This window comes from Hesperophylax consimilis, chromosome 9 (assembly GCF_061612785.1).
Source record: "Hesperophylax consimilis isolate HC1 chromosome 9, BYU_Hcon_1.0, whole genome shotgun sequence".
Taxonomy (NCBI): domain Eukaryota; kingdom Metazoa; phylum Arthropoda; class Insecta; order Trichoptera; family Limnephilidae; genus Hesperophylax; species Hesperophylax consimilis.
The window spans coordinates 14,801,184-14,824,486 of NC_142844.1; the positions used below are offsets into that span (position 1 = coordinate 14,801,184).

Here is a 23,303-nt window from a genome sequence, read left to right on the forward strand (position 1 = left end):
CTGTAGTCGTGGTGTTTTTGGATTTACCATCATGTAATATGTTTGTTCTACATTGATGTCCATTATTAAATGACAAAATTGTTCAGGACTGTTATAAAAATACTAACAAATACAGAATAATACACATATATATAAACCAATGGTTAAGAGAGAAAGAGATAGAAAATCAGAGAGAGACACTGTCAGTTGCGGGAGGGAAGTGGGGGTGGGGATTTTGGGATAACTGGAAACATACTTACTATAGGGCTGAATATTAAATTTAATTGATTTATTGATGATTTCAGCCTTTGAATTAACTGATTTTTTTTTATTTCCAATGCTTCCAAATTGTTAAGTACCGAAACCGGTTGACTTTAAAATATCAATAAAGTTACTTTAAACAAAGTGTTTTCTTTTTTATTATTTAAAATGTCAAGTCACAATGTGTTTGCTTCTTTTGAAAAAATATTTTAATTGTTTGACCTGAGAAACCATTTTGCATTTTCAATGCATTTTGAAAATAGGTATTTTGCATTTTGCATTTGAAATGCTTTTCTAAAACCCATTTTGCATTTTGCATTTTCAAATGGAAAATTTTTGACCCATTTCCATTTTGCATTTCAAATGGTTTTGGGTACCCATTTTGCACATCTCTGATGGTAAGTAAGATATATCAGGCAAAACTCCTGCAACTTCCGAGACTCTGCATTGTGCAATGTGCGCCCAAGGGCGGGGCATTCATTGGCGCCCTACTTCGCCACCATCCTATCCGGTCATGTTCTTGGAAGGACTTGGAACTACTACCGCCATTGTCGTAGCTGCCTTAAAGCGACCACACACAACGTATTTACTTCTTTATTAGGTACATCTACGTAAGTAAGGTTTCAACTTATTTTTACTATGCCTGTCTCGCTAAGGATATCATGTGTCGAGATAGGCTAGTTCACAAAAACATTTTATTTTTAAAATAGGTGCATTTTTCAAGAACAGAACTAAATCCTTCAGGCTTTTCAATATTTTTGCTCAGTTTGCAGTGTTTCCGATGTATTGCAAATGTGCTATATACTTCTTTCTTTTTTTAAATATTGTTTTAGAAACTAGATACAATTATCTTTCCGTTGTATGCATTTAAAATAAACATTAGTATTTCTAAATAACAAAATTTTAATATCAAACACGAAAAACATTGTCAAAAACGCTTACTACATTCTTACTTCATATTTTACTCCAAACGTAGAAAAAATTGACAGAACTCGATATTTCGAAAACACATTCCTTTTTTTTAGGGAATATGTAAAAATTACCCCGTTCATACAATAGTAATTTTTAATGTTAAAAACAGAATTTTATGTTAGTGGCGCCCAATATGAATTATTCACTTTGGCTATTTTAAGGATTTTATTCACAGCATCCATTATTGCTTAGTATAGAAACAGTTTTATGATTATCCCAACATTTTAGTTCTTACCTAAATTGCCTTTCCCCTTGTTTTGTTCCATGCCTAAAGGTGAAAAAAGAAGCACAAAGCAAGTGCTATTTTGCTTAATGTTGCTCGTCGCCGCACATAGTTGCATATTTTTCGCCCGTCTTTTAATTTGAGGTCAGAAACTTGTTTTGAATACTTATAATAATTATCTCATAAAAAGTTTGTAACGGAGTATAAATTATCATCCCCAAGTAAAAATACATTAAAATGTTATCGTGTGATAATCATAATACAGTTCGTTCTGTGAAAACAACGTCTGATTGCTTTTACTTCGTTAAAATTACAGTCCATTCGCCCAGTACCAATCGTCGGTACGCAACAAGTATATTATATATATTTGAACCAAACTGAGAAGAATTTTTTTATTTCTCTCTGGAAGGTCGAAAAAATTACGTAACTTTATAAAATATGGACGCCCGGTCATATATTACTCTAAAAAGCTCGTGAAAAGTATACGGCGATTTCCTTGACCCTATTATGACCCTAATATACTAACCATCACACTGTTTCCCCGGGGGCTGACAAAGAGGACAGACCGCCACACAACACTATCTTGACACACACACTCTTTGCTTCATATGTTTATGCATCATCTCATACCATACTCCACTGTTATCCTGACCCAACTCAAGTGTTAGATACGCCTACATTCCTACACAAGTGGTGCCATGTGTTCCTCGAGCGTCCCCGACATCTACCATTCACATTCGCGTCATATATTCTCTTTGAGGCCTTTCTCCGTTCATCCATTTCACGTGTCAAAATCATCTAAGAGTATTTTTCTTAATCTTGTCCACTATGCTTTCTTCATCCTTGCATTTTTCAAGATCTCAAAATAACACGGTCAAACATAGATTACCACACATACGCCTCAGTGATCTCATTTCTTCATTATTATTTTGTGTATTATATATTTATACCGTGGATATTAAATAAATTTGTTACCAATTGTGTTAATTTGTTTTTTTACACCTTGTTATCAATATTATGTACACCCGTGTTTTACTCGTATACTACGAAACTCGAGTTAGTAATTATTCCTTACATTAATCAAAGAAAAAATCAGTAATGTTTTTTAAACGGAGCTTTTATAATTTCAAGTGGAAATAACTTTATACTTGCTTACACGTGTTTGCTAAACATCTGGAAGATGGGGCAGAAACGATGTGGTCGACCGGGTGAAAGTAACAAAGTTTTTTAAAACAATTAATAAAATCCATAAAGTGTTTTTTAGAGTTTTAAGATATTATAATAAATAATGCCCCTGAGGTGATATCTCACAAAAGCGACGATAAAAAATTGTCCCATATTATTATTATTATTATTATTAATGAACTAACACTAGTGATGTAGACTCGGGAATATTCCCGGGAACAGGAATATTCCCCGTCCTGAAATAAATTCCCGAAAACGGGAAATTTATTTTATTTTTAATAAAATGGTTTCTACACTTCTCTTGGATGCTTTATTGAGTGTTAGCAGTTATCTAAGACGACATCCCCTGATCTAGGGACTTCCCCACCACTTATGCCCCCCCCCCACCTTTGAGGATATTGAGAGCAGTCTAAGTAAAACTCTTCCAGCGTCTCTACTGTCACATGCCGAAGAGAAGCAAATACTGGAAAAGGCGGAGCAACGCACAGAATTTACTATTGCTGCAATACATATGGCTGCTGCCCTACTAGATCCAGGTTCCCAAGGACATCTGCTAAGCCACGCACAGCAACTTGAAGCACTTGAATTCATTGACCAAGTAGCAAGTCATATGGAGACTCTTGATGGTGCAAATGTTCTTGTTCATTTAGCCAATTATAGGGCTAAAGAAGAATCATGGAGCAAGGCATTCCTATGGAAGTGTGTCGATAAAATCACGCCAGTGACCTGGTGGAAGGGGATGTGCGGATGTTCTGATTTGTCACAGGTTGCTATAAGAATATTGACTGCTCCCATTACTTCAGCAGCCACTGAGAGATCAATTGGAAACTTCTTTCCTCTGAAAGAGGCTCTCAAGTTGCTCCCAAGAAAACCTTTTCTTCCACGGATGAGCAGATTACTTCGCATCATAACGTTTCAAACCTATCTGGTACTCGCAAACGCAAACATCCAATTGACTGTGCTGAGGAAGAAGAAAACGTAGATAATCCTGAGTCGGCAACAACTTCGTCCGGGTCGGATGAAGAACAAGAAGAAGAATATGAAGGTGAAAGTGAAAGCGAAGTTGGTAGTGTCCAATCGGTATCATCAGATGAACAATTGAAGTTGTGTCATTTTTACAGTTTTACGATTGATTTTTTTATGTATCGTTTACTAGCATAAAGTTATATAGGCTACTAATACTGTACAGTATACAATTATATAGAGATACTACTCAATTAAAAATACTTTTGATCGGTGTTTTTTTGTTATTTTTCTGTTGGATCCTATTCCTATATATATGGGAATAGTTATTATGGATCTATCCTGATCTATATGTACCATATGTGTGTGTATTTTATTTTTTATTTAATAAATATTATTCTTTGTGAGGTATTATGTTGTTAAAATCAAAATTCCCGAAATTCCCCGTCCACAGAAATAAATTCCCGGGAATTTATACATCACTAACTAACACACCATGAAGTTTCGCGGTATGTGCGTTATATATTGTAAATATATTTAAAAATGGCACATTCGGTATTTTAACACGCCTCTAGATCTACTGAAAGGAATTACTTAAATCAAAATTAATAACCGCTATGCGAATAAATAATCAACAAGTTAAAGAGTAGCAATCATCTCGCCCTGAAATACTACCATCAAGTGTGACTCTCACAGTATTAAGGGATTTTGTGAGAAGGGAGTGGGGAAAGAATTAAAGGGGATGAGTAATTTTGGAAGACATTAAAATTCATATTTGACAATTAAAGCTAGTGTTCTATTCTAAATTTTGATGTCCCACCCGGGCAAAACCAAAATTTCTTGCGCCTCGCGAACAATCGCAATAGTAATAATTTATACACGGTGTCCGGAAACTCGTATTACAAGCGGGAAACTGGTGAATAACTCACTAGGGTAAATATCAGCTGTTAAATATATTTTATAATACGTCAAAGCATTGACCCGGCCACAAAAGTTTTTTCTCTTTAGCTGCCAAAAAAATGGATAAAGGCATAGTGCGAAAAAAAATTTTTTTTGGGTTCTCTATTGATCTAGATTCAACAGTTTCCCGCATGTACTACGAGTTTCCGGACACCGAGTATACACACCTTTCAAAGCACCGACTCCAACCGTTACCTAACCTTTGTGATGACTCCGAAACGCTATACCAATCATCAAATGATCGGGGAACTCTCTCCAGGTGATTTCCGTGAACTATTCTAGTCACCTTTGCTTTCGTAACTCGAAACCGCCCGTTGGCCTTTGCGAAATTATAGTCAAATCACCAGCCAATGCAGACCTCAAAGTTTACCGGTGACCTTTCCAAACAGGAGTTAAATGGCGCCCAAATCGAATCCCATTAACCGACATACGAAATACAGTTACAGTCACAATTCAAGCAGGCGTCTTCAGCCTGGTGTGGTAATTGAATTACGCCATCTTCCCCCTCCAGGTGGGGGGAGAGGGTGGGCTACGCCGCACTGGTAAACGAACACGCTAAATAGATTATTATTACCGCTACGAGAAGACTACGCCGCTCACGGGTCTACGGATTTGTAGCTGGCAGAGCCGACTATACGCGAAGACCATACAAATGGCTATTTTGAGAGCTAACTAATTGATAACTTGGAATTTGAAATCGCAACGCTGTCTATCCTCTTTCTACAACTAGGTTAGGGGAGAAATCGATACCCCATTACAATTGTTATCAAGCAGTGCGATAGACAATAAAAAGAAGAAGATGCCCTGATAAGACTCGAGGTTTGGAATGCTGCATAGTACTGCTGCTGAGAGCTCCATTGTAGGCCCTTTCATTGATACACGCGTTGCATATCAGAAAGAAGTTACAAAAGAGTTATTCACAATTCTTCATTACGCAGGATCATGAGTAGTGAAGGGGCCAGGTTCATCGTGGAAAAGGGACTCACCTACCATCCTCCCTACCATCCTTAACAACGTGGAACTGACAGAAGATTTAAAGATCATACTACGTCAGCAGTGAAACGTATGCGAGCACATAAAACTAACAGCATAACGCCATTTCGTATTATTATCGGCACTAGGTTACCCGGTTCACTCGGGAGGTACTATGTACGTCGTAGCGCGTATAACAACAACGTAATTACATAAATCGTAGAGTCTCAAAGTGTTGTAGAATGGTTTCCAAGGCGTTGATTTGTGACTGTGTTATTCTCGAGGAACTTTGCAGAAAATGCAAAGAAAGGCGTCGCGATTGCATGCATGGAACATGCCCCCCATCTGTGGTAGTCCGGATTGAGTGGTTCAAGAATGACGTTAGGTTTCAATAGAATTATCTAATTATATTTTTTCAAAATGGCTGGAAACCGTTGGTTGTGGGGTGCTAATTTCTGCAGTGATATTTTTGCCATTATTTAATTTCATGAATTACGAGATACATGTACAACTTAAAAGTAAAATACGAATTACATACGTAATCTAGCTACGTATGAGTTCATCTCAAAAAAAGAACCACGGCCTTAAACTTATGCCTGTAACATCGAAACGAAATAAGAAATAAACCAACAACAAATTTCGGGTTAAAATAGTTTGAGAAGCATTGATTATTTAAAAGCTCAGTGGTCCAAGTGCATATTTTTGACTTCAACCAAACGGTGTTGTTATGAAATTGGTGGTAATTTCCAAAAGTAGGTGATTCGACATTTTATTGCATAAACCCAACATAAATATTTTTTGTAATAGAATTTGTATATTGAAATGTTTGAAATAATATATTATCGTAGGTAGATACTTTATCGCTCGTCTGAATTTTTCACACACTAAATTCGAATTTTGAAAATGACACATAAATTCAAAGCAAATCCGAGTTCAATAAAACAGAGTTACACACAACCGAAATAAGTATTTTTGATTATCGTAGCCAACATCTTACACAAACTTAAATCTTTAAAGCACGTGGCTCAGTTTGATTATTATTAATGATGACATAACTGTAAGTGAAGATGCTTACATTATGTAAACACCACTGAGGGAGTAATTTTAAGTAAGAAGCCCCCGAATAGATTATCTAATGAAATATATTGTATTTATGGGTTAGACTATTAGAGTTTAGTGAAATAGGGGTAAAACGTCTCTGAATTGCGCACTATAAATCCAGCAAGATTTGAATTACACTCGTATGACGTAATACAAATTCGGTTAAGTTTATCCCATCTCCAATTGGGGTACGTTGTGAGACTAAAGGTAAAAGGGAAGGGAAGGAGATGGGGAAGGTGGGGAAGTACCTGGCTATTCAGATCTGGTCACCTGGTCACATCGTGAATTGTGAAATAATATAAATTAATCAAATAAAATGTATTCCCGCCCGCGACCTTCGACTTCCTAGTCGAGAGCCTTAAGCCCTCGACCACGGAAGCCATCAATTGATCAACTTTTAAATATTGTATCGTTTAGGAGGGACAAGGTCAATGGCTAACTAATATTTTTGTCAAATTGAGTTTTTCATAATAGAGTATTCTTTACAACGTGCCTGAAAAAATGGATTCATGATAAGGGGCAATGTGAACACTTGATTTAAAAAAAACTCAATTTGCAAAAATTTTAGTTGGCCACTTGGCAAATTAATATCGTCAATGAGCATTTCTATGTATTGTTAATTATTACGGTAATCTTAGAGAGTTGGTCAAACACGATGATAAATGAGGATAAAATTATGGGAAATATTTTCGTTTATTTTGATTTTTTTTACACTTGGACAATATTTCTTCCTTTTGGACCATTGAGTTTGTCCATGTGGACAATTGGATAAAATGAATATCCAAATGGACAGTAATTTCATCAAATTAGACAGTAGTTTTATCCATTTGGATAATCAATTTTTCCCTTTGGACCAAATTTGGACATTCATTTTGTCCATTTGGTTTATGCAGGGTAACCATAACGTGGTTACTCCGCACGGGTTAGATCGTTTGTCAGATATACATTTGAACCCTGGCATACTTCTCCATGCTTCATTCAAGAGGATATATCATCCTGTACACACTTGGCTTCTTGATATGACAGAACTCGCATATTATGATTGACTCGATCGCTCCATATCTCTGCGGGTTGTCCCCGACTCCTGCTGACATCTAGTCATCCTATCAATAACCATATATTATTGATTGACCGTTGGCAACGACCTCTACATAGTGAGATGAACCCAGCTCCGGACCCGGTATAGGGTAAAAGATTTTCAATTTTGGACGGAACCACTGTTCTTTAACTTTTGAAGATTATACCCATCAATGTAATATATTATTGAAGAAAAAGATAACAGTTACAAATCTAAACGAAACATTAAATAGAGCAAGACACAAAAAATAAAAAATAAATACTGTCTCAACTGGGAATCGAACCAAGGAACTCTGTCTTATCAGGAAAACGTCTATATCCACTCGACCATTGGGACCTAATTATTATTGATTGATTTTAAATTCAGAATTAAAAATATTATCTTGCAACTAATTTTTCCCATATTTTTGGCAGCTATCTTTTTGAATGATCACAAAGTTCTAAGCTGTTGGTTTGTAACCTAGATATTGTCTCGGATAAACATATGGTCGAGTGGATAACATTGTCCCGCTAAGACGGATATCCTCGGTTCGATTCCCAGTTTAGACCGTAAACTTTTTTTTATTTTCTGGGTTTTCTTCTGTTTCATTTAGATTTTTTAGTATTATCTTTTTCTTCAATGATACTCATTATAATTTATGTGTATTTTTATCAAACGTAGAATTTAACCAAAATAATATGTATAATACTTTCTCACTCTAGAGTGGGTGAGAGCCGACCTATCCTGCTTAGATGCTTCCTCCTGTAACTTTAAATAACTCTAGAGTGGGTGAGAGCTTCGAAATCTCGAAATCTTCTGCTTCGAAACTTACTCCTGTAACTTTCATATAGCTCTAGAGTGGTTGAGAGCCGACCAATCTGCTTCGAAACTTACTCATATAACTTTCACATAGCTCTAGAGTGGGTGAGAGCCGACCAATCTGCTTCGAAACTTACTTTTGTAACATTCATATAGCACTAGACTGGGTGAGAGCCGACCAATCTGCGTCAAAACTTATTTCTGTAACTTTTTTTAATCCCACAGCATTACTTAAATTTAGAATGCCGTAGCTCCACTGGATTCGGGTAGCAAAAAGCAGGAGAGGTAAAATTACTCCCAGGACTCCTGTAATATTTCAAAATCGACTTCTCTTTGATAAGTTTATTATATATTATAAATAACTGATCCTCGGTAGTTAAAAATTGATACATTTCCGCCATTCCATAAAATAAATCTACTGCGCAATATAAGCACGTATGACTCAGTACTAAACGTGCCCTCTTTTCATATTTAGAGTAAAAATACTGAAGTACAGCGGTACAACGTTCGAAACCTTATAAAAATATCGATAAGACACGATACCAAAGATTTAAAAACTTTGTAAAGGCATTTACATTGAAAAGTTTTCTTTCCGGCACAGAATGCTATCAAATGGAAAAATATGCTGTAAGCCATTGAGGCCTATATTATTTCCGAAGTGGACTTACGTATTCCAGTACGTACACGCCAAAAATGATTTATGAATGTCTGAAAGACTTTTTGCGAAAAACTACATGAAATTTTCAAATATTATTGGTGATTATAGTTGAAAATATAACCACCAAAGAAGATGCGCTGTATCAATCGAATATCTAAATCAAGTAAATATATAGATATAAATAATAATAAATACTTTTAATTTTAAAACGCATTTTAGGTAGGTACCCATCTACTTGTAAATTAATTTGGTTACACATAGTAAAAGTGAGGATATATATATATGTATATATATATATATATATATATATTTTTTTTTTAATTTTTTTTTAAATCAAACCGTAAATACATACTCGTATAATACATCTATTTTTAATAATACTTTTTTTTTTGTTTGTCTGAGGATTCAACCTTCCTCCCTAGATCAAACTAAAGAAAAAATAAAATTGGTTTTATTGAGGATTAAACCTTCTTCGCCAGGGACTGGTATCAACAACGATAACACCTAAGACAAATTCTAATCAGATAATATCGACATTTATTTTGTATTTTTTTAAATTAAATATAACGTTATTCAATTTTAGAAAAAAATACGAGTATGCGCGCGTGTGTGTGCATGCGTGCCACCAACAGTTGATAAGCATTGTCATCGACAACGAGTCTGCCTCGATCTGATGTCGGGAAGTGGTTAATTTCCATTTCGAAGATTCCACTTCATTCATTCAATCAAGAAAAGAATATCGAAATTGAAATAGATGAATTTAAAAAACATAGTTTAAGAATTATCTGTTACATAATCCTTATAAATAACACTGTCATAAAATTGTCTAGAAAAAAGCTTTTAGAAAGCCGTTTAATTGACCAATCTAAATCGACCAATAGAAGTTTTTTAATCACGTGGTATGTACAATGTTTTCCTACCGGTCTAATATTGTGATGTTGCTGTTAATAAGTAAGTAAGTGCACAATCTTCGTGTGACCCTCCTATATACCAGAAAATAGATTCGTCAACCAGAAAAAAATATATAATTACTATAAAACAGAAAAAAAATTCTTTAAGTCTTAAATAAAAATAAAAATTGGTTTGACTGAGCATAGATCCTTGCCTCCCAGAGACTGGAATCGAGGACGTAGGACCGACATTTATTCCGTATATTAACGACATAAATGTCGGTCCTGCATGACAACGAGTCTGTCTGATAAGTTTCAGCAGGAAGTGGGATAATTTCAATTTCCTAGATTTGCATTCATTAAATCTCGAAAACAAAAGTGAAATTCAAATAGATGGATTTTAACGTTTAATAAAATTAAATAGTGAGATAACTAGATGTTATACACATCGTGGTTATAATTCAATTAATAAATCAAACAGCGTTTATAAATGATTCTCTTGTTAAATTCTTACCTCGAAGTAAACACCGAATCTAGCAAAATAAACCTCCCTCTGTATGAAACAAATAGTGAATGTGTCTATAAGTTTCAATACTAGCTTCGTAAAATGTTGAGAAGCTTTCCTGGTTAATAGCACACCTGCCATATTACTTTCCAATCCAAACTGAACAGTGTTTCACTTTGCACGTAACAAGTAACATCTAGCAAACGTAGATTTCTGTATTCTCGTGGAATAATTCATTCAAAATATATTTTTGTTAAAAGTGGAAAACTAATAAAAATTCGGATTAATTTGAAAGAGACAAGGACAAAACTTTTTCCATTTCATAATGGTAAGTACTCTCTTATCATATTTGATGAGAGAAAAGCCAAACATGAATATTAGAGAGCTTTTGTTTTGGCTTTAAATTGCATTTTTTTGCACGACGTAATTAAAAATAAATCTCACTTTTGGATTGGCATACAACAAATGGGGAGCTGTATAATATACAAAAAGCTTTCAGATTAAATTGGATAATAATATAATTTAATCCGTTTTTAATAAAATTGGCATTTTAATATAGCTTTTATCAAAAGTATGAATTACTTTAATAAAATAGATTATTAATATGCAAGTAAAGTTTTTTCAAGGGTTTTTCTTCTTTTAGATGTCATATTCATTTGATAACAGTGCACGTAAGTAAAAAACACATATTTTACAAGTTAGTGGTAATAGAATATTTTTTTTAACTATCCGACTTTGCTTTTTTTATGTGAATATAACCTCTATTATACTAAAATGAAGTCGCTATCCGAGTCTGTCTGTTTGTGCGATTAGTTCTTTCTAAACTACGCAACGGGTTTTGATAGATTTTAGAGATCATTTAGAGAATTTCTTCCGGAAGGTTTATATATAATACATGCATATTATATTATGGAAAATAAGAAGAGAAAAGTCGAATAACGCCGGGTACAGGTCAGCTAGTTTATTATATAATAGAATTGCTGTTAATATTGGATCCCCAATTGGGGTACGTTATGGGGCTTAAGGTAATGGGGAGGGGTAGGAGAAGGGGAAGAAGAAGGTGAGGAAGTACCTGGCTATTCAGATCTGGTTAGAGTTGCTAGAATTTTTGTTAATTGAACAATTGAAAAAAAGAAACAAATAATACAATGTTATTGCGTCTTGTCTTATTTTGACAGTAAATGCATATGCATGTAAAAGCTACTTAGCCCATGGTGGAAATGGAGTTCCGAGTCGAAACTAGTTACCTTAAGCTGAGAAATTTCAGCCAGAAATAGCTGTGCAAATTTCAAAATACCAGATTCAGTATTTAGAGAGATTTTGCGGCTTTGTAGTTAATATTTACAAAATAATTACTGTCAAAGGCAAACGCATTGGAAATGTTTTTAGACATATCTAATAGAAAGGTAGATAAACTCATTTATCAGAAAATAGTCCCAATATTTAAATTAAATTGAAAAGCAGCATTGAGAAAACAAGCATTAAGGTTTGTAATTCTTTTATAAGCAATAATTATTAACCTGAAACACTCATCCACATTGAAAAATCTCCTGATAAAAGATACGTCCCGTTGGCGTCATGTATCTTATGTATCTTACATGACGCCAACGGGACGTATCTTTTATCAGGAGATTTTTCAATGTGGATGAGTGTTTCAGGCTAATAATTATTGCTTATAAAATAATTGTTACCCTTTGTGCTATGCATAAAAAAATCTTGTCTTAAACATTAGTTTACCAAAAAAATAATAATTAAGGTTTGTGCGAACTTAAACATTGTCCATCAACTTCAGTTACATTATGTTATATAAAAAATATAAATTCATGATGTGTGTTCATTTTAGAATTTCTTTTTCATTTGTTCCTGTTTGATTTTTACTTGCGAAGAATCGGAATCGGTTTTTAAATTTATTTCCAAAATGGTGACAGTGAGAATATATTGCAAGATGTTATTGTTCTGGCAAAAAACACTATGTTACTAAGTGCTTTTATTCGTTAGGTACTTGTTTGAAATAGACTGCTTCACTTTCTTTTCAATGCGCTACACATTTGCATTACGTCTGCTTTAAAATAATATTCCACCAAACTGTCTAACAAAAGCAAAAACCTACAATAAATGTTAAGGCGAAGCACTACCAAGTAATGCGAAGTGATGTGTTTTTGGTTTTAAAATTTAATCGCTTAGAAACGTTTTGGATGATTTAATTAAATGCTGCTAGTAGATCACATCTTAGCCTTGGATTTTTATAAGCCCAGTAAAATATAAAGTATTGGGCCTATAATATCTGAAGATTCTTGAAGATCCAAATCTCCCGCTTACTAACCCCGTTACAGTTAAAGTTTTACTGTATAATGCACATGTTGTGCCGTACACTTGAAAATAAATAAATAAAATTACAAGAAAATAAAATTTATTAAAGTTTCAAGGCGGAGATATCTCCCGAGAGTGGGAAGGATTACTTTTTGTTAGGGAAAATAGTAATTTCCCGCACGCAAAATACGAATTTAAGAAAAATAAAGAAAAGTTTTCAGTTTTTGCTATCCCGTTGAGCTGAAAAAACATAAGTAACAATCATGCCGTTTCTCCGCAAGGATGGAACGCCACTCAACTCTGTGCACTCACACCTTGCTTCAGTCACATTTCATATTCATAAATCGTCTCAAACTCTCATACATACTCTTCTGTTATTCAGAGACTTTACATGGCCTGAATCAAGAATTTTATTAACTTGATGGTGGCACGTCTTCTTCGGGCGTCCGATTTCTTTTACCATTCACTTACGCATCATACATCTCCTTACACTGTTTTCTTATTTCCTTCGCTATGCATACATGCCCAAACAATCTAAGCGTAACTTTCGTAATCTTAAATTCATTTAATTTGAACTTTATTGTGGTCCCATAGCAAACTTTAAAACTATAAATTAGCTACAAATATTTCGGAATCATCCATTAGATATTTATTTTAGTTCGTAGCCAATAAATCAGGCGCCTGGGAAACACGAACCCCGCTAGGTATTGGGTAAGTTGGTGGGAGTTGGTAATAAAATAAGGATAGAGCCGGTTGGTTATTTGCATTTATCTTCAGGCGCTCTTTTTCAATCTAAACCGCGGAGTTACAACGAGCGCGAAGGGGATAAACGATAGATTTCCGTCAAAATGAAAAACTGCACTATCCGAGGATTACTAGGGGTACATGTCGTACAAGCTGCTTGAGCGGTATTTATTATTCGCCTTGTTAGTATGACACCGGGTGATCACTATGTGTCGATGAGAAGTGTTTTGTGCTGGGAGGCGACACTTTGAAGTTACACAGAACTCGAGAGGGACACCATGTATGTTAATTTCTGAGATTCCTCTACCTGAGGGAGTATGGCTACTACCCGTGGCTCTATCCTACTGACTTTCTCTTGGGCATGCTCGGTATGAACCATCTACGGGTCAGAAGAGATGTGCATATTGTATGAACCATCTACGGGTCAGAAGAGATGTGCATATTGTATCACACTTCTTCAAACTGATTCGTGGATGGTTAGTAAATCCGACTATCATGGAGAGTATTAGTCTCTATGTTCCTGATGGTTATCTCCGTCACCGACAGCATAGACTGTTTTATCTCCCGGCCTGCAGGACTAACTTGCCAATTGTCATGCCGGTGGGGAGAGCAGTCTTGCTGTTGAACAGAATTAATTCGGATATCGACATATTTAGCTGAAGGTGAAGCTGCCTTTAAAAGGCAAGCTCTATTGATGCTGGTATAGTTTATACACCGCTTACTTATTATGTAATACCATTTTACAAATGTACTTAAAAACGAAATAAAATGTAATTTTGTAATGTTTTTAAAGGAATAAACTAATTGAATTGAATTGAATTGAAATAGTGTTTTATCGAATCGATGTATCCCGAACCTACAAGATTTATTTAAGACCATTTTATTTCAACCACTCTAAAACCATCGAAAGAATTCCGAAAACATTTTGAGATGAGATACCAAATGAAAAATAAATGTTTTTACTAATATTATCTAATGTATAAATGACTGGTTGTACAATATACAGCCCTGCTTTGAAATAGTTATTGAATTGTCCCTATTTAAGAACTCCATGGCCTAACAAGGGAGATATATTTTTGTGAACTGAAAGTAGTTAACCTATAAATTTAAGAAAGAAAATGGTGTATATATTTTCTGACGCCACAACTCACCGTTTGAAACTTTATTGCTTTTTCAGTAGACACACTAATTATTAAGCTATGTTTTATATTTTAGGTAAAATCTATCTTACTTTCAGAGAGGCATATCTGCTATACAAACACGGCAAAGAATTTGATAAGAATGGCATTTATCTAGAACTTTATGTTAACACAAAAACTGACGCATCTTCTACATAGTAAGAGTGTATAAATATTACCATAATGTATTTTATTTACTATGAATATTCAACAAATTAAATTTTAATCAATTAAATTGAAAAGAAAAGCTAACTTTCCCGGGTTACGAACAACATGGCAAATATTTTACTACAATCACAGTAAGCGGAAAATTTTGCTTGTGTCGTGGTAGAGGACTTAGCCTGCCGAGGAAATGAACTCACGACGCCTGGGTGGCGGGAACCAGATGCGATTATCAGTGTATAACCATCACCATATTTGATGTGTCGTTTTCTTTCAAATTTACTTCATACGAATTAGTTGGAACATTGCCTACCTTATTATTTTAATCACGTTAATGGGATTTTGAAAAGATCAAAGAGAAAAAGAAGATAAAAAGAATCTCGAATTAAATAAAATTGAAAACCGAAAGGCTATCAGAAAATTCCATTAAATTCAATTTCATTGCCATTTTTTGAGCTGCGTTTGAGTAACCCAATAAATGTATATTTTTTTAATTGGTAGAGTAGGTATATCATTTGATATGTCAATCAACATAAATTCAACGTCAAATGAATACATTATTTATATGAATACAATATCTGAGGTCACGGTAGATACAAATAAATGTCTTGAAAGTTGTGCTTAGTCGCGTTGGTGACACCGAAATGAATCGTTTGAAAACATTTAAAATGAGGGATCGCCCAGTTTGATTGGGAAAGGCCGCTAATGTATTTTGACTTTTTTTAAATGTGCACAAATCCTAATACCTGCATAGCTCGGATTGGGTAAATATATATTTATTTATTTACGCCCTTAAGGACTTTTACATAATTATTACGATTCAACAAATAACAGTTATAAGTTAAAAACGTAATAAAAATAATATAAACCAAACTTCTTAAATTCTAGAATAAACGATGAAAACCCGGAATAAAATTTGACAACGTAATTATTTTTCGAGAGCCTTCAAAACACCCGTTGGAAATAACCTCGCAGAGTCGCTGAGCGAGTGACGCGGCTACCCGGAGCACATAAAAGCGAGGGATAATTTTCCTAGTGGGCTGACAACTCGCGCAATAGGGGGAAGACAGGCAATATCGTCTATGCATACGTTTTAATTGCTGAGCCGGGAATTATAACTTGAGTGGAAATTTTCTCTCCGGGAACTGAACTTTCATTAAAATCTATTAAAAAAAACCTTACTGCGATATTATCATACAAACTTCTAGGTAGAATATCATCTCATCTGCGTAGAGATGGGAAAAAAACTCACATTGAGTTTGAAGAAAAAAAAATTTCATTTATTATCAACGCCATAATATCCATATTTTTATTTTATATCTGGAGTTGTGGTGTATCTCGAGTGATAATAGCGATATTCGTGTCAGAGCGGTAAACTCCCTAGCTCTGAGCCAAAGGGCCATTATTTCAAAAATAAAATGTAGGTATGTGGTTTTATTCAAATATGCACATAATTCACACAAATGTAAAAATTATGCATTTCCACGTGTGTGTGCAAATCCACAAATAATAAATACTCTTTAGTGCAAATAATGGGCATGTTGTCAAAAAACGTCCTGGTGAGGAAAACGTTACTTGAAATGATTTTAGCTATATTTAGTTTACAGATTTTAAAATAGCTAATCAAAATTTCCACTGCTGCTTCTCCCTTAGCCTTACAACCAGTGCATAAAACGGTTCCATGCTAACTCAACACAGTGACTATTCAACACACTTTTAAAAGTGATATAAAGTCATTTAAAGCGATGAAAATTTTTTTTTAACCTAACCTAACCTACTTAACCCAGTTAATAAAGTTTTTGTTTCATCACTTTCCATGACTTTATATAACTTTTTTAAGATGTGATGAATTATCATTTTGATGATTTATCCGGTCACCGCATAAAACACTCCCATAAAAAAACTAAATAAATCACACTTGTATTTTAATAAATTATTCTTTAACCACACTAAATAGTGCGCTATTCGAATCCCGTGCTAAAATCTCGGTCAGTAAGAAATCCCAACCGCGTGTTTTATAATCAACACCAATGGGACTTTCTGTTCTAACAGGACAATATTGTATTGTCTTTGGTATTGCCCTCATGTGAACTCTGCATTAGTTATTAAGAAAAAAATTATTGTTATTTTTTTAGTGTGTCAAACAATTATAGACTTGAGGGGAATGGACCACCCCATATGGCCATTTAGGACACCTGTATAAATAAAAACCTACCCTAATTAGGCAATTCACCTTTGGGAAAGGAGAAAGTTTTTTTTTTTTTGTAGTAGGCTTTTGACTAAAATTCTAACCCTTTGACGTTTTTATTTCATTTGAATCTGTTCATACATTAAAAGGAGTTTAAGAACACTTGTTGGTAATTAGAAGATTCTAAAAAGCAAACTCATAAGATTTAAGTAAAAATTACTTCAAACCTTTTCAGTGTTTCAAACGGATCGGTAATACTTATTTATTGTTTAATAGATTCTGATGATTGCATTAAATTTTCCGATCCTCTTAGATAATTATAACAGTCAACATACCAGTAAATCGAACTCCGACGATTTAGGTTAACGATTAGGAAGTTTTAATGCGGAAGCGACGAAAAGTTCCCGAACAATTTGCCCATCTTCCCGAGTTCCTGAATAGCTAAGAAGAGAACTTCAACTTGAAATAATAGAGAATGTAACGATAACTTATATTGGAAGTTGCAAATTGGTAATATAGTATTGGGGAAAACTATCGTTGGCCTTTATTTATCATAGTTCAAATATTTCTAGCCAGAATAGGTAAATGAGTTATAGCTATGCAAAATTAATTTACAGAAGAATGATGTTAAGTTTACAATCGTTTAGATCTAAACGCTCCGGTTTGGCTCTGACATCATCCAAATCGCCCGGAACATGTATGCGACGTCATCCAATGCGAATGCGTATGGCGCCATTTAAAACTTTAATTGAATCTGTTTTTACTTATTTTTACTATGAAAACTTGATGAACATACAGAAATTTAAGTTAGACGGTGAAAATTTGTTAAAACATGAAAAAATTGATTTTCTTATTTTGTATTTTTTCACGGGCTGTTGAAATATGGTATTTGATGTATGGGCGGTACACATGTTAAATATTAGTAGAATAATAATTGAAAACCCTTTTCGTTGTATTAAATTAGTGGAACCGTGTGGTCTTGTTGGAAATTCTGCTTTTCCTAGAAATCGCACCATGAATTTGCGCGCGACACGAAATCCCCGCATCCATATTTAACCGCGAAATAATTAAGAGATTTAGCACATTATTATTGTGAAAACGGGTATTGTGAAAGAACATTGTTCAAAAACGTTATTATCTGCACTTCATTTGGTGCTGTTAGCGAGCAGTTATTTTAAAACATGGAATTTTTATTCTATTCTGATTTAAAAATTTTGCTTTGATAAACCAGGTAATAATATTTTATTCTAATTAGAATTTTTTGCTGGTAAAACAAAAGTTCGTAGAAAATGTTAACACATAAAAAACTATATGGAGGTGTTTTATTTTAGGTATTTCAATTCTGTCGAATTTATACAAAAAATGGTGTTTGTAAAAATAAATCTTCTGGGTATAAAAGTGTCTACTTTAATATTCGTGCCCTTTGGAAAAGCGCAAAAGGTAATTGTCCCAATGCATCATCCTCGCTTTTTTTCAATTTTGCCCACACATTTATATGGTAAAAGTATAAACATGCAATATATTGAAAGGTTTCTCTCTCTAATTAGTGATAGTTTTGTAAGGCAATAAATACAAAGTAATATTTTAACACATAAAACCTAGCAGGTGATGTAAATGTCATTCCAATTAAGGAGCGACGCACCTGCGCAAAAAAACATTACAAATTACTAGAATCACGCGATCATAAATTCATCTACGAAAAATAAAGTACTACCCATTCGGTATGTTCTATTTTCATACACATTTCATGACTGATCGGTTGGTGACCGAGTGGTCCACAGCATCGGGTTACCACCCAGGCGTCGCGGGTTCAATCCTCTGCAAGCTGATGTCCTCCGTCATCGTACGAGCAACATTTTCAGTGTATAATGATTATTAGGTTATTCATAATTCGGGAATGTTGGTTTTCTTTTTAAAAAAGTATATTTATCACCAAACATACTAATCTCAGTAGCCTGTGTTAAATCTGGTTCAATGGACTAAAATTTGCTCTGAATTTAGGTGTCTTTTTCAAAATTTTAACCGACTGTACGAAGAATTCAGACGAGCGATAACGTAGATACCTACCTGTATAGTATAATATTTTATAACACATTTTCAAAATTGAAACTGATTACTCAAGATGTCAAACTATCCCGTGATTTTTGACGGGTCTGCTCTAGATATAATATAATGTTCACAGAGAATCTCAATTGCACCAAAGCCATCGTGCAGAATATCTTTTTGCGCGTCCTACTAGACATGAACGGAAAGCTATAGCGCAATGAAAATTGCAGTTTTTGTAGCGGGAATAAATAGGTCAAAAATCTTCAGTGTGTAACGTCAGTCCAATCACGAGCTATGGAGTTTTTAAATAAAATGAAAATAAATAGTTTTTAAATGTAAAAAATAAATAGTTTTTAAATGTAAAAAATTACGCAATGTGCCAATTTTTTTAAATATCTGTTGAATGTTGAAACTCGCGAAGCCGGATAGTAGTTAGGTACTAGTTTTAAATAAAACCCAACTTGTTTCGCAAAACAACATTTGATATCGCAAAATATTGTCAGTAAACCAGTTTATTCTGACAGCAGTGAAATTTAAAATAGAATTTACAAAGTCTATTATGTCACTGTCGCCATTCAATGTATTAAACATGAACATTACTCTGATAAAATCGTTGTTCGTGGTTTAAATGGCTCGTGTTATAGAAGTACATAGTGGAATGAGGTATGACATCGATTCCAACGCAGACATGAAGGGGAAAATCATCTGTCCATTTTTTCCCTGAATCATGAAGTGTGTAAATTAACGTGTTTCAAATAGCATGGAAAACAACGGCCTTGCATTCCACATTGACGCATAAAAATACAATCGATTGACATGAGTACACTGGCTTTGCCTATTTTATTTTCATTTTTTAAGTATAATAATTATACCCACACATTTTACGGAAATAATTACCACATTTTCTATCCGTATAATTTTTTTCATCACTGCTCACACAAAAACTTGTTTTCTTTAAATATAATATCTAGAATTAAATGTACCTACGTAAAAACAATAAAAAATAAAGGTTCAGGTCCCTACTGCGTCGTCCCGTACATAAGTATACATTTCTATAGGCCGGTATATCAGTGATTTTGAGCTCGGCTTGTTTAGTATGTCAAGCTTAGCGCGGCTTGGAACACAATCCGTAATTATGTCGTAAGCCTAGATATCACCAATATTAAACCTATTGTCAGTGATTTTAGTACAGGAACGTGCTTCTTTTTTCTTTGTGAAACCAAACTAGTACTTATTTCGGTGGCGGGTATGGGTACCGCCGCCCCAGGATCCGTTTATTGGATGACCAAGATCCCTGCTATAGGTCACCCCAAGTGGTTTGCTACGTTAGGTGACTTAGTAGGGGTGCTCGGGTTTATGAGGCGAGGTTCGTCTAGGTCTTGGCGTCGGTTGTCGCAGTGGGAGGGATGGATTCATACGTCACTCCTAGACACATTGACTCCCAGATTTCTACCCACCCCTCATGCCTTTTCCCTTCCCAGAACTTCCTTTCCCTAAAAAGACCTCCCACACAGCATCCCCATAAATGACTTAAGCCCTGAGCGATTTTATTATCCTCAGCGCCTCCTACAGGCAAAACAAAAAAAAACTACTGTCTACTTGAGTGGAAGTATGATTTTGGTAGAGTTCGCAACTTCAATTTGCATGGTGCTATATGCGAGGATACTAATTTTAAATAGCATTTGTTTTGCTGGACTATTCATGAAATTATGTCGAACTAACCATTGAAAATAAACTGTCCTGACGTTGAAACTTTTGAAATACCTATTTCCCAGGCTATTTTAGGACATTCCTCATCTCTCGATGAATATAATAGTCCATACTGATAAAATTAGGCAATTTACGTAAATCTCGGTGAGATGGAAATTTGAAAATTATATATTTACGTAAACGTCAAGTTTGACACGTGACTGCTAGCGTCTCGGCGTCAAAAAAGAGAACTATTCTACCGCTTATCAAGGCTTGAGCGGCCGATTTAGACCGCCTAAATTTGAGCGAGGAATGTCGTACATAGCGAGGATACAGAGTGACTGATATATTTTTAGAGTTCATCGATACGCTGAAAGTAAAGAATCTCAATAAAACTTTTAAGTCAGAAAATTCAAATATTTTTGATCGTAATTAGCTGATAAGATAACCAAACAACAACAAAAACATGCACACATTATCAACACGTTCACCTGTATGTAACTTCACTTTTTCTTTTGTTTATTTTATAGATATCGATATTTTATTTTCATCTCAACACTATCGATGTTCTGAAATTAAAACTATTATTAAGTACAGTGTTTGTTGATTTAGCTAATTTATAACATAATTAAATCTGAACAAATAATCATTACACACACATAAACATACAATATTTTATTCTTGTTTTCATATTCGCACAATCAGTTCCAATTTTGAAAACAATTTTTGATTCTTTCAAAGCAAATTTGAGTTCCAGGAATATTTTACATCACAGACAGCCAAAATCAGTACATAATATGTTTTAATAACTCTTCATTTCTGTTTATTTTCACATTAAATTATTAACATGCCTAAATCCATTTAAACGGGGAGAATGACATTTTTTGTAAGTTCTAATAACGCATTATTTCTAGGTCCAAGCATGAAAAAAAGCAAATCCAAATCAAAAAGAGCAGGAGTCACCGCCTCCAGGAAAAAAGTCACGATATCCAACAGGGCCACTGTTTTGGACGAGAAGGACAAAAAGGAGGTTGTGGACCTGGATGACGAGGAAACGGGGTTCGCGTCTTGGCTACAATCCGGCACGGGCATAGAATGGATGAGATTATTTGTAATAGGAAATAGTTTGATCGTTTTCCTCACGATGACCTGGCCGCAAATGCAAAAAGTTTTCACTACTGTTACTGAAATGATTTACGCAGAAGATTATTGAATAAAAACTAACATTGAAGTTTGATGATATTCATAGGTTTAAATCGATATTATCTTTTACCTGCTTGAAAATATTTAACAACTTTAAAAACTCGATATGTTGGGTGGCATAATGAGGGGGTTCTTATTTTTGGGGGTGATTTATTGGTATACCGTTGGAGTATGGAGACTTATTGACGATTACTTCCAAAAAGAATTTGTAACTTACCTATCCACTGAAATACAGAAGAATGAACACATCAAATTTGATTCAAAACAAAAACCTAGCGATGGAAATAATATTGCAATAAATAAAATAATTAATACAATACATCAAGAGGAAATCATTCAAAGTTGTAGTACTAAAAATATGGAAAGTATCAAAAAAGGAGATGTAAAAACAGATAATATAGCTAAGCAAAGCATGCAAGAATCAATATACGAAGAAAATGATTTTCTTTCAAAAACTAAATACAAACCAGAATATGCCAACATTAAACAGGAAACTGGTCATTGCTTTGCTGAGCCTATTTCAGGAAATTTTAAGTGTACATTGAAATAACTGAGCATAATTTGTAAGCAAATTTTTTTGTTTATTATAGGAACAGAAATAAGTACATGCATTTTTTATTTCACTAAATCCCACATTGTATAAATCCATAATCTTTTTCAGTTGCACCAGGACCATAAATTACCACTTGGAGAAGACATATTTTGAAATTATTAAACCACATTATTACCAATTTGGGTATTTGAGGGACAAAATAATCATTTGTAGAACGATAGTTAAGTTATTGGCGACCTTCATGGCAAAGCGGTAAGCTTCTTAGATCCCAAAGGTTGAGGGTTCCAAATCCAATACAGCCAAATAAAATTTAGTTAATAATATATAAATATTAATATGCACCACTATAATGTATAGACTGGTAGATGGTATACATTTTATTTTATTATTATCATCCTGGTGAGAGATCACCATTTAGTATCTTAAAGGTTGCGTGGAATGACTTAAGGGTACACTTAAAAGAATTCATAATCTGCTCTTTCATAGATGGAACTAATTTGATTATTTTATGAAAACACTCTTTTCGCAAGTTCTGCTTTAAAATCTTAATTTATAAAAATTCTCTCTGTGTGTGTTTGAAAAGTAGTAGACCAATATCGCTTAAAATTTGTTCTTTTAAGTGCCAGGAGTGTTTGAATGGTTGGAATTGGAACAGCCGAGGAATACTTAATGCAATATCTCAGTG

The 23,303-nt window shown here is 34.2% G+C and overlaps 2 protein-coding genes across 3 annotated transcripts in view; one reads left to right on the top strand and one right to left on the bottom strand.

Moving 5' to 3' along the window:
* LOC149420951 (uncharacterized) overlaps window positions 1-23,303 on the bottom strand; it is a 485,282-nt gene that overhangs the window by 457,743 nt on the left and 4,236 nt on the right. The window lies entirely within an intron of this gene.
* Window positions 19,690-22,207, top strand: Xport-A (exit protein of rhodopsin and TRP A). Of its 2 annotated transcripts, none has more exons than XM_089635310.1 (2): window positions 19,690-19,836; window positions 21,777-22,207. In XM_089635310.1, the coding sequence occupies exon 2, from the start codon at window positions 21,785-21,787 to the stop codon at window positions 22,073-22,075; it is 291 nt and encodes a 96-aa protein (XP_089491436.1). In that variant the 5' UTR covers window positions 19,690-19,836; window positions 21,777-21,784; the 3' UTR covers window positions 22,076-22,207. The 2 variants fall into 2 exon arrangements, with proteins under 2 accessions (XP_089491436.1, XP_089491435.1); XM_089635309.1 differs by lacking the exon at window positions 19,690-19,836 and adding an exon at window positions 19,867-19,993.